The sequence below is a fragment of the Paramisgurnus dabryanus genome, chromosome 4 (genome assembly GCF_030506205.2).
Source record: "Paramisgurnus dabryanus chromosome 4, PD_genome_1.1, whole genome shotgun sequence".
Taxonomy (NCBI): domain Eukaryota; kingdom Metazoa; phylum Chordata; class Actinopteri; order Cypriniformes; family Cobitidae; genus Paramisgurnus; species Paramisgurnus dabryanus.
Window position 1 is genome coordinate 21,474,593 of NC_133340.1, and position 12,284 is coordinate 21,486,876.

Genomic DNA, 12,284 nt, shown 5'->3' on the forward strand with positions numbered 1-12,284 from the left:
TGAGATGACAGTGGACATCATGGTTTTAACTGTGTCATCTGATGTGTTGAAGAAGTCTGGTTTCAGTAGGTCCTCCATTGTGTTGTAGCTCATGAAAGCCACAGCAGCTGATCCTGTGGTACAGAGATTTTAATGCAAAGAGACTTAAAACAATCAAATTCCACATTCTATTTCCACCTATAAAATGAAATCATGTAAACATCAATAATTACAAGATGTGTTTAAGATTTTTTTAAAGTCTTTACATACCATTGTTGTTCAAGGCATTTCCAATAAGGTCAATGTCTATTGAAGCACTTGTTGTGTTGAGCTGAGGGATTTGATCTAAGGTGAGGTTGGTTTTATTTAAGGTGACCTGTGGTCCAACCATGAAGACTTGTGCCTCTGATTTATTCAAAAAGACAGGGATGTCAGTTCATTTATTTATTTCAAAAACATTTCATTGCATTTTACAGCTATTAGCGCATCTAAAAAAGGTTATTTCTCACATTTTCCAGGGCACATGATTCCAGAGCTCAGTTATTCTTACCTACAGTTTCACGAATAAAACTGACTCTATCACTGGTGTTTGTTTCCTTCACCAACATTGAGACGAGCTTCTCACTGGATTTTAAGACCTGGTTCCCTGCTTGCACTAATTTCTTTGGGTCATCCAATGATGAGTTTAGATTCTCCGAAGCATTAAATACCACATCAAAAAGATCTGTGACTGTCTATTGAATAAGATGCATAATATAAATAATTGACAAATGTTTGATTATTTCATTATTTTTTTATCAAAAACTTACATTCAAAGGGAGCTCTGTAGTGTTCTCTATCAGATCAAGAAGATTGGTTAAACATTCTGTGCCCTTTGAAAAAGAAATAGAGTTCAATGAATAAAACTTAGATTATTCAAGTTTATTCACTTGGTTTAGCACGCACACACACACACACACACACACAAAATAAATAGAACATAAAGTGCACAATAAAAATGCAATGCATGCACCATTATTTAAAGTGTAATTATTGGCTGCTTTCAAAAACTCATTTGAACTTACCGTGCAATCCTTCAGCAGTGTGAGATTCAGAGCTGAAAAAGTGTGAGTGACTTTATCATTTATACAGCAATTCATTAAAAGTCTTAATTCAAAGCCACATTCAAGATTAATAACATACTCACCTGGAGTTGTGGGACTGACAGTAGTGCAGAGGCAGGTGGAGTTTCTACTTTGATAGCAGTCACAGTCGTACGTATCACCCTGACAGTCACAGTTATTCCTCAAGCAGTGATGGTGGTTTAATGTGTAATGAAGTTCATAGTCATTTATATCACAGTACATGCGGTAGTGAACACCAGTACAGATGTAAGTGCTGTTGCTATAGAGCTCACAGTCAAAGCGAGGACTAACTGATGAATTGATAGTGATGCTGTTTTTATCATTACGGCAGAAACAGGAGGAAGTGTTACTGGTACATGTACATGTGATCGTATTACCAGTACAGTCACAGCCATAACCACTGCATCTGTGTGCGATCTGGTTGAGATAACCGGAGTACCAGAAGTTATGTACACTTGTGTTACAGTACAATTGGTACTGAGCACCAGTACAGATGTAGGTGTCTTCATAAAGCCCACATTCATAGACTGGACTAACTGATGCTTTTTGTTTAATGGTGATTGTAAAACCTGAGTTTGAGAAAGAAAAAATTAATCAAATACAAATATGGAAAGACACAAAATGTCTTGGTTATGTCTGTAACCTCTGTTCCCTGATGAGGGAACGAGACGTTGTGTCGATGAAGTGACACTAGGGGTTCAACCTTGGGAAACCAATCATTCTGATTCTTTCTGAAAAGGGCCAATGAATATTGAAGAATACCAGGGAACGGAGGTTACAGATGTAACCAAAATGTTCCCCTTCTGTCACTCACTCGACATTGTGTAGATGAAGTGCCAATAGGGTCCCTATGAAAAACGCAGCAACACTGAGTATGTTGTCAGCTATGACGAAGAGAAGCTAGCAAGCATTGCATGCCAGGGAACTTTGCATAGGTTAATAACCATCCAGTGGATAGGTTAAGTGAACCGTACCAAAGAGACAAAAAAAGTCTTCCACAGAAGCATGGCATAAGGCGCTAGCCAGACACTGGCTCTGGAAGACATGCGGAGAACACAACATACCACAGGCAGGTACAATACATAAAAAATGGAAACGTAAGAAAAATGGAAGCTACATACTGGAGCTACCACAGCTCGTGTGCGCCCATGGAAGACACAAGGTCTACGAGAGAAAACCAGGTTGGGAAAAAATATCAGGATCGTAAGAGCCTGAATCAGGAGATGTTAAAAAGGTCGCCAAGAATAACGTCTGCTTCTCCGCAAGCCGACCTATGAGGAGATAGACCCAGATTCATTGCTAAAGGGGGAATTCAAGGGGATGAGAATTGTGCAGTTGGAAAAGGCCCACAGATATTGGCCGGGTTAGGTGTTTGGAGCAGACACCACCTGGGACGATACCTTTTTTATTAAAGATCATAAAATCTTGCAAATGCATGAGGGGTAGACCAACACGCAGCTCTACAAATGTCTGATAGTGAGGCGCCATTAGCCAGTGCCCAGGAAGAAGCTATGCCCCTGGTAGAATGAGCCTGTACCCCCAGTGGACAGGGGAAATTCTGGGACAGGTATGCCAAAGAAATGGGATCCACAATCCAATGGGTGAGCCTCTGTTTGGAGACCGCCTTACCTTTTCGCTGACCTCCAAAACAGACAAAGAGCTGATCAGAAGATCTAAAGCTCTGAGTATGATTTAAGTAGGTGTGGAGCGCGTGTACTGGACATAATAGAGCAAGAGTTGGGTCATCATTAGGAAGGTTCTGGAGATTCACTACCTGGTCTCGAAAGGGAGTCATAGGAACCTTGGCAAAAAGCCAAGGCCCCCATTGGCGGCAGAGAAGGTTTGCAGATCCCCAATCCTCTTAATAGAGGTGAGCACGATCAGGTGGGCCATCTTCTGAGAGAGGGCATTGAGCTTGACTGATTCTAAGGTCATTCTGATTCTGGTCCCTGAAGTGTAGAAAAGATGATAGAGAGATCCCAAGAGGGGACGAGGCAAAGACCTAGGAAGGTTAAGTCTCCTACCCACACGATCCAAAGAACAAAATCTGAATAAATGGCAAACCGTCCTTCCTTTATAACCAGATTCCTGGGCGGAGTGCAAATTCCATTCGCATTTCATTCGTCAATTTTCCTTGGCCCTTTTTAGAGAAAATCAGAGCGATTGGTCTCCCAAGGTCAAACCCCTAGTGTCACTTCATCGACACAATGTTGAGTGGGTGACAGAACGGGAACTAAATACGGCTGAATTATTACAAGACCTAATATCAAGTGTATTTAACTTTTGAATACATTCATAAAAAGCGTCTGCTAAATGACTAAATGTAAATGTAATTCATAGAGAGTGAAGTATGCTAAAGTATACTGTGTGTCAGTACAGTAGATTCATGCATTTACACTGCTTTACACTTACAAGGCATAACACAGATGATAGTCAACAGTCCTCTCAAAACATCTGTTAGAAGATAGAAATTAATTTAAAAAAAACTTTAAATGTAAAACTTTAATATCATACCTTATTTCAATTAAAAAATGTCTCTTAATGTTCATCACAGGATTTAACAAGGTCATTTCCCTTTTTGCTTAAAAAAATATATATATAGTTTATTATAATGTTACTTACTCTTAACCAAATAACCGGGTAAACCATAAATCATATATACACAGTGCTGTATTCCTGAATTATGTCAGTTATTTTTATCAGAATTTTTACATTTTTGACCATTATAATTGTTCTGGTTTGTAAATCCTGATACATTCAGACATCATTACTCATCCTACAAATTAGGGATGGGCACGAGTACTTGAAACAACAATAAAAACTGAATTTCCACCACAGGTGGACTTACACAAAAGAAAAGAAAATCTTACCTTTGTTAACAATAGAAGCCATGATATGTCCGCGACACTAGATTATTTTAATAACAAAACCAGATTAGAGTCTTAAAACAGATTTAAAGACAAAACAAGTACAATATAAAAAAATAAAAAGTTGGATCAACTTAAAAATAATTTTCTGTGGTAACACCTAAAAAAATCTAAACCTAAAGTCATTCTTGTTTTATTTCACCTAAAGTTAAATAAACTTACATTTTTAGTTGTTACCAATTGAAGTGACTTTGTAATATATTGTTTATATTGTGGTTTTGTGAAATATGCACTGTAAAAAGTAAAAGTTGGATCAACTTAAAAATTAATTAAATTAATAATAAAAAATAAGTTGTTTCAACTTACACGTTTAACTGAAAAACACTTTAAATGAAAATTTTAAGTTAATATTAAAGTATTTTTTTAAGTTGATCCAACTTTTCACTTTTCATAGTGCAGTTATCAACTAGATTTCATCTGTTGACTATGAATCTACACTGTAACAAAATGCTGAGTTAAGTTGACATAACTTTTAAAAACAAGTTGAAATTGTTTAACTTAAATTACAAAGTAAAAGTAACTTCAAAACATACAGGTATGTTGATATAAAATGCAGTATTTATGTCTTGAATCATGAGACCATTGTAATTGATCTTAAGTATTAATGTTAAGTTGATCTTACCTGAAGTGAGTTACATACACTGATCTTTACCCGACACAACTGAATACAAGCAAATATTTGTTCATCTCTTTTCCTCTCTGCTTAATTCAAATGAGTTACACACTCATTTACACACATATTCAGTTTCATCTAAAATTGTCATGCCTCCTGCAGATGAGCAGGAATATATATAATTCTGCTAAATGCCAAAATGAAAATGTAAATGTCTTATGAACCATTTCACATCATTCACAGGTATATTTGTTTTTAGTTCATTGAACAAGCATAGAAAATATTGTTTAAACCCTTTCAATAAAGATCTGTAAATTGTTTATAGTATTTTACGGAATTGTCTGTAAAATACTGTGTCCTGTAAAAGGGACCTGTATTTTTGTCCTGTATTTTTACTACAGTATTTTATCACTTAGAAAATACATCTTCTAGTGTGTTATTATGAACTTAGTTATATAATCATGCTCATGGTATATTTATAACCATTTTGTTTTTCCTTTTTTCTCTTTCTCCTCTTCCAGCAAATTCAAATTTGCATTCAAAGTCAGATGTAAGTAATCTAATTTGCTTACAGAAACATATTGTACCCATACATACACGCGCGGGGGGGGGATGGGGGGTTCAAATGTTAATATTCCTGGGGCCGTATTCACAAAGCATTTTATCTTACCACTAAGAGTACTCTTAAATCACACTAAAAGATTTTAGCTAGGAGTTTTCTCTTAAAAGTTATTCACAACGCCTTTCAGACCTACTTTTAGTAAGGAAAAATTATAACTCCTAAACTAAGAGTGAGTCTTCGTTGCTACGGATGACGTCAATTCTCATGCACGAGCTGCCTCGCAATGACCACGGTGATTGGTTGTTAGATGACAGGGCTGTGATGTGTAACATAACCTACCCACAGACGCATCATATCATGGAATTACAACATCGAAATATGTCTGTGTCCTACACAAAATAATAATAGTAATGCCATCGAAATGCATATATTAAAGAAAAGTCGTGAATTAAATTAAATTAAATCAAGGTAGCCTAATACTCAAATGAAAACCGCCAATTGCCTAATAATAAAAAACAACATTACATTAACACTTGCTTGATTAATTGACATCCTATTAGCCTAAATAGACTACTTAAAGCAAGGAAATGTTGCCCATATTGAAGAATCCTAATGTAATAAATAAATGACGGTGGATTATGAACTCGCCAAAACGGAAAGAAAGCCCAACTGGATGCAGGATCAGTTACTGCTGCTGTCCCAGTTGGTGCTGGAAAAAAGAAACGTAATAAGAGGGAAATTCGGCACTGAGATATCAAGCAAAACTAAGCATGAGACATGCAAGAAAATGATGCGCGGGTCAATGTACAAAACAACCGGCACCCGACCAACGTTTTCAACTAACCCGCCCGTAAGTCGGACCGCAAAAAATCCGCGGGTGACCTCAGTCATTCGCTCATTGCGGATCAACCCGCGCATTACTGATGGGAAAGGATTTGTTGCAGATCAATGCAGCATTCCCGCTTGTGTCGCGGACCCCGGACGACTGCGAGAGGCGGTGGTATGCATTGCATTACAATCGCAGTAGAGGGTTGAGATTGCAGCCTTTAAACAGACTAGCATGGCAACAGGTATGCCTATAATATTAAATATTTAATTTCATTATTGTTTCATGTAATTCTAAAAAACTTCCTGCTTGTCATGAATGTAATGAATTATGAAACAAATGTCATAAACAATATGCTTACATTAAAGTGTGCTTTTAAGTGTTATGTGCAATGCTTTTGAGTTGGTGAAACTGTCCATGTGAAGGAGGATCAGCACCTAAGGCATTTTAAGATCCTTTGTGAATAGGTCTTAGTGAGTTAGGAGTCCTCTCGACTTCTTTTAAGCTGTCCCAGACTTAGGTGCTACTTTTAGGGCTAAAATGCTTCGTGAATTACTTTTAGTAAAAAAAATTAGGAGTCCTAAATTTAGGAGTGACACGCCCATTATTTTTAGGAGTTGCTCCTAAATTCGCCAGTTAGGAGCTACTTTTAGCCTTAAAATTCTTTGTGAATACGGCCCCTGAAATTATATTTTGAACCACAGGCTTACAGTATACAGATTATTCAGTGTATTAGCTATTTCTTGCAGCTGTTGAAATAAAATATAATCTTAATAAAACAATTACACAGTAAAATCCCTGGTGTTAAATAAACACTATAATTCACTCCCAGATGGGTGTTTAAAAAGACTGGTGTTAAAAATATAACACTGAAGCAGTGTTAAAGTTAATGAGATAATGAAGTGATGATTAAGACATTAATGGTGAACACCTGCTGGTCATTCCGTGTCAAATTAACTAAATTTTACTAAGAAAGTAATACTAAAACGATGAAGAAAGACAAAATGCAATAGATGAATACAGCAAAATCCCCAGTATTAAAAGAACATTGTTGGGTGTATGACTCCAAAAGCTGCAATCTTTCATGTTTGCCTCTCTATCATCATCTCTGTTAAAAAAACTAAAATTATAACTTGCAGCGTTATTTTCTAAACCAGGATGATAAATTTAACTTCTAAACTGCTGTCAGAACAAAATACAAGCATCCACACACATGATTTAGTAGACAAATCTTCTTTCTGACGTGATGTAATCAGAGAATGTATCACATTAAATCTTAAGTTTGTGTTTCTTATGAGTTCATTTGAAGTCACCATTATTGTGATTAACGTTTCCTTTAGTTAGACATTCGTCCTTTGACCTTCACTAAACTAATTTTCCTCTTTTAGCAATTGTAACATTGTTTTATTAAGACTGTTTGTTCATTGCTTGATGTAGAGGCAAAACTTTTCATAGCATCTGAGGTTGTTTATTTATATTGTACTATACCATTCATTAAAACATTTGATCATTAGTAAATGATAAAGACTATAATGCAAATACAAAAATGCTCTATGAATATGACACTGTTCTGAATAAGCTTTTGTTTAGTTTTTTTGCTTAAGAGAGACATCATAACTTCTGATACAAATCTCAACAAGGGTGACAGTAAATGGTAAGAAATTTGCACAATTTTGTCATGTCACAATGCATGATGAGAGTTATGAATGAGTTTTATACAATCCTGGTACCCAGCATGCATTGCGGCATGAAGCTTTGTTGTTGATTGTCACCATGGTTGTGTTTTATAGGCTGATTGTTGATGTCTTAGTGTGTCTAACAGACACCACAGATTAGATTTCAGTGAAAAATATTAACTCTTAAGGTTATATGGATTTCATGGGGTGGGCCAAATATAATAATATACACTTATATTCAGTGATTATTTTTTTGTATGAGGTCATTGAATCACAACACTTATGTGTTCATACTAATTAACATAGTAACAGTTTAAGACTTCATTTCTCTCATCTTCCTCTGCTCTGACAGATGTGTTTAATAAACACACTGCCACAATGAACAGAAAAAAACTAACACTAAACTTTAAGACCCAGTACCCAACTAAAGGAAACACTAATCGGCACCATGGTGACTAACTTTATTAACCAGATTTACAGCAGTTGTATCGAAGTTAAACTTATCATCCATGTAACTCTGCAAGCAAGTTGTAATTTTAGTTTTCAAACAGAGATGATGATAGTGTTTAATTAACTGTGGGGATTTCATCTAATACATTTAAATATTTTGTCTTTCTGCATTATTTTAGTAATACTTTATCCAGAAGTCATCAAAATAAAAAATTAAAGACATGGAAAAATCTAAAATTAAGTTAATTTGACAGAATGACCAGCAGGTGTTCACCATTAATGTCTTAATCATCACTTCATTATCTCATTAATTTCAACACTGCTTCAGTGTTATATTTTTAACACCAGTCTTTTTAAACACCCATCTGGAAGTGGATTATATATACACCCACAGTGTTTATTTAAAGGGGTCATGAAGAAAATGTTAGCATTGCCACTTTGTAGGTGTGAGCAAAAATAGGTCATTGAAATTTGGCTTTCATTATGATGTCATAAGGATATCTTATTAGAATAATACCGCCTCCTTAATCTGAACTCTCCAACCACTGCACTGCTGTTTAGTGCAGAGAGAAAGAAAGAGAAAGGAAGGACTTGACAGCACAATAGAGTTTCAATTACAACAAACCACCATCATTGTGATCAGTGTTTGCACTTCATCCGCTCATTTGCATTTTAAAAAACACGCCCAAAACGACACATTTTTGCTCAAACCTACAAAGGGGCAATGCTAACATTTTCATCATATGACCCCTTTAACACCGGGGATTTTACTGTGTATAGAACCTGAAATGTACATGCAAGAATGCATTCATTTTTTATGCGAAAACCATGTATTCAAATAATCATAATATTCAATAGGAAAAAAAGGGGTTTTAATCAAAATTTGGCATTTCCATCACTCGTTTTTGATGTGATACTTCAGTATGCGCATAAAAGCATTGTGATGGAAACATACTGTCTCTTCATAAAAACTAAACAAAGGTGATTGATTAACCTCTTGTCTTACACCCAGATCTGAAGATGTCAAAATTGTGATGTATTTTAAGACCTCTGAAGTCTAGATTTTTATTATATTGGGTAGTGAAATTTGCTTGGGAGTTAGACAATAGTCATTGTACTTACTACATATGTTAAATTAAAAACACATTATGTTTAAGTGAGTATATGTAAATTTTATTTAATTTGGTGTTGCAATGGCATGCAAAAAAGAGGTGCGATGCTTGCAAAAAGATTGGAACAACTTGTCTAGATGAGAGAGGATTTCTACAGCACATTCTGTGATTGCATTAATGTTAAACATAATAATGTTTAAGAAAATTATTATAAACAGCTACTCATGAGCAAAACCAAAACAACTTGAAATTTAATCTTAATGATTAATGTAAAGATAATACTTGACATGAGTTACAGTATACAAACATTGATCCTCACCTGATTGAAAAGAAGCAAATATGTTAAGAGAACATTTTAATCTATTACACAAAAGAAAAGTAAACAAAAATATAATTTATCATTCTGCAATAAACTAAAGTTTTAAGAAGCAAACACCAGCCAAATTTGCATTGGCAATTAATCGACTATATGTGCAATCACTAAACAATAAGCAAGTGTGATTAAACTGGATGCTTGCCATTATTAGACATGTTATGAAGTACACAGCTGTGGAAATTTCCACTTCAAGATTATTTTCAGTTCTAAATTTACTGTTTTAGGTATTTGTTTAAATAAGATTATCGTTTTGGTTTGATTCTGTCAGTAATCAACAAAAAATATCTTTTCAAAGTTTATATTTATGTTTAAACAATGCAGTGCTATTTTTTAGGAACAATTCAATAAACAATGGAATAGACCTTTTATAAATCACACATATTATGGGTCCTATCATGCTTTCAGTTTTTGGGTGACTTAAAATGAATCAAGCATAATCTGTAGTAATATGACGCAGACAAAATAGTGTTTTAATTGTGCAATACATTTATTTATAACAAATAAACAATACAAATCATTTATTGTATTTCCACATAACTATTATTGGCATGAGCATGAGTTTGTCTTCATCATTTTTCATTGTAGTGTCAAGTCAGTGTGTGACATTCAGAAACCCTGCTGCTAAAATCCTTTCTTGATTTAAACATATTTTATAGTTTTATTTGTGCTCATTTTGCTCAATAGGATCATGCTAATCATCCCTAAAAAAAACTACATAAATTGTAAAAGCTGTTTTACTACAAATGTGGTCAATACAAAATACATCCTGATAACAAATGCAAATTTGCACAAATTAATTGATTTATTCACATTTAACTATTTAATTTACATACAACAAACACTTGCGTTAAGTTGAACCAACAAATCTCTTTTAGAAGTGATTCTTTTATTACAAACATTAAAAACCTTTTCTGATAGTGTACGTCTCTAAATTAACCTAACTTTTTAAAATCCTAATGTTAATTTTCAGAATTACAAATGAAAATATTATATTTACATGTAGAGTATAGACAGGTTTAAAGTTACACATGATATATTAAATGTTTATCAGTAACATTAAGAGTTAATGAGACTATGACTATATAAAATGTAACATCTAAAATGTATTCTGCTTAGCTGTGTTTCACTGTAATGAATAAAGTCAGTTTTTTAATAACAGCTCTTGTATGAGCTCACAACATACTAAACATGAACAGTCTAGTCCACAGTTTCTTTCTCAGTTTTTGATTCTTTGATGGTTTTTGGTTCGTCTCTGAAAAAGAAACCTCTCATCCACTTCCCATACTGCTGTCTGACCTGAACAAGAGATGAGATGAGAGAAGCAAGTTTGTTTAACCTCTGAATCTGCGGCTGAGACAGATGAGATGTTTGATGACAGAGATTAACTGGCAATGTATATGTTAGATTGATTTAATTGTTCACAGTCAGACGAGAGGTAGATTAATGTATGAGCACAAGTGACAGTTTATATCTGTTACAAACGTGTGAGATGAAGCGATGAACTTGGGTAAGTGAAAGTGGTAAAGGCGCACACGAGACAGGTAACATATAGTTGTTGTGGAGGTGAGACTGGTAAGAATGAGTCTGTGATGATTTACCTCATTATTGAGGACACAGTGGATGATGAAGATGAAGGTTCCTTGCTGTGAGTTCAGGATCAGGAAGAGAATCTCCATCATCTGATTGTTCACAGTGAAGAAACCCAGAATCCAGGGACAACCAAGAATCACACACTGGGCCAGAGTTTTAAAAACCATAATCCTGCACAGAGAGAAATAAATCCATGTATGTCTTTAATATCTTCTACAGATTGTTACAAGGCATTTTGTATTTTTCATAAATTTTACCCCTTACATGTAAAATGAGCAACTTCCACCAAGGTTATTTTCGTAAACGAAAACTGAAACTAAGTCTAAAACTATCAGCTATTTTTTTTCATTAACTGAAATAAAATGTACAATTCATAATAAATGAAAAACTAAACGAAACTAGCAACAGTTATTAAAAAACTAGCTGAAATAAAATAATAATTATCAAAAATAAGCTCTCATTCCGTGACGTAATCGCCTATGTCACTGTGACGTCACCACCTTAGCTGGAGGCAAAACATAAGAACTCATACTGTAGCATGCGCGCTAAAAGTTTGAGGTTTTGATTTTAAAATGTCATCTAATTGTATTTTTGGCTGTCAAAATAGAAGGAACAGCACTTTTGGTTCAAAACTAAAGTTTTAGCGGATCCCGGCAGACATTCCTTCACAGAGATAACGTTAAAGAAGACAATTGTGGATGAATGGACGGAGACGATCATAAATAATGCTTGTGTTTGCATTGCACACTTCATATCAGGTAAAATAATCTATGCATATGTACTGGTGTGTTGGTTTTATCTAGTACAAATCAGCAAGTTTTGTAGGAGATAAGTCAACCTTCAGCGCACTAGCTATCTTAAATGTTAACAAGCATACAGCAATAGATGTGTCTGCCATCCTTTGAAGGGTCTCTTAAAATTATCTACATTGCTAATCATAGTTAATCCAGCGATAGGTTACATTAAACCAGTGGTTCTCAACCCTAGTCCTCGGCCCCCCCTCCCAGAAAGTTTTAGATGTCTCCTGATATGAAACACCTGATTCCACT

General features: G+C 34.9%; 2 protein-coding genes across 6 annotated transcripts in view; both read right to left on the reverse strand.

Moving 5' to 3' along the window:
* Positions 1 to 1,924, reverse strand: part of LOC135786251 (adhesion G protein-coupled receptor E3-like) — a 10,281-nt gene extending 8,357 nt beyond the window's left edge. The window contains exons 1-8 of the mRNA XM_073814587.1: positions 1,918 to 1,924; positions 1,481 to 1,672; positions 1,166 to 1,393; positions 1,044 to 1,075; positions 789 to 851; positions 530 to 713; positions 250 to 384; positions 2 to 113 (exon numbers count right to left, since the gene is read on the reverse strand). Coding sequence (XP_073670688.1) covers positions 2 to 113; positions 250 to 384; positions 530 to 713; positions 789 to 851; positions 1,044 to 1,075; positions 1,166 to 1,393; positions 1,481 to 1,672; positions 1,918 to 1,924 — 953 coding nt within the window. The remainder of the gene's footprint in view (position 1; positions 114 to 249; positions 385 to 529; positions 714 to 788; positions 852 to 1,043; positions 1,076 to 1,165; positions 1,394 to 1,480; positions 1,673 to 1,917) is intronic.
* An 8,118-nt stretch (positions 1,925 to 10,042) lies between these two features.
* LOC135760373 (putative adhesion G protein-coupled receptor E4P) overlaps positions 10,043 to 12,284 on the reverse strand; it is a 76,037-nt gene continuing 73,795 nt past the window's right edge. For 3 of the 5 annotated variants that reach the window (XM_065274340.2, XM_065274341.2, XM_065274338.2), the window contains 2 exons: positions 11,244 to 11,406; positions 10,044 to 10,941 (listed from right to left, as the gene is read on the reverse strand). In XM_065274340.2, coding sequence (XP_065130412.1) covers positions 10,843 to 10,941; positions 11,244 to 11,406 — 262 coding nt within the window. In that variant the 3' untranslated portion in view covers positions 10,044 to 10,842. Of the gene's footprint in view, positions 10,942 to 11,243; positions 11,407 to 12,284 lie in introns of all 5 variants that reach the window. The other 2 variants (XM_065274339.2, XM_065274342.2) reach the window with 2 other exon arrangements.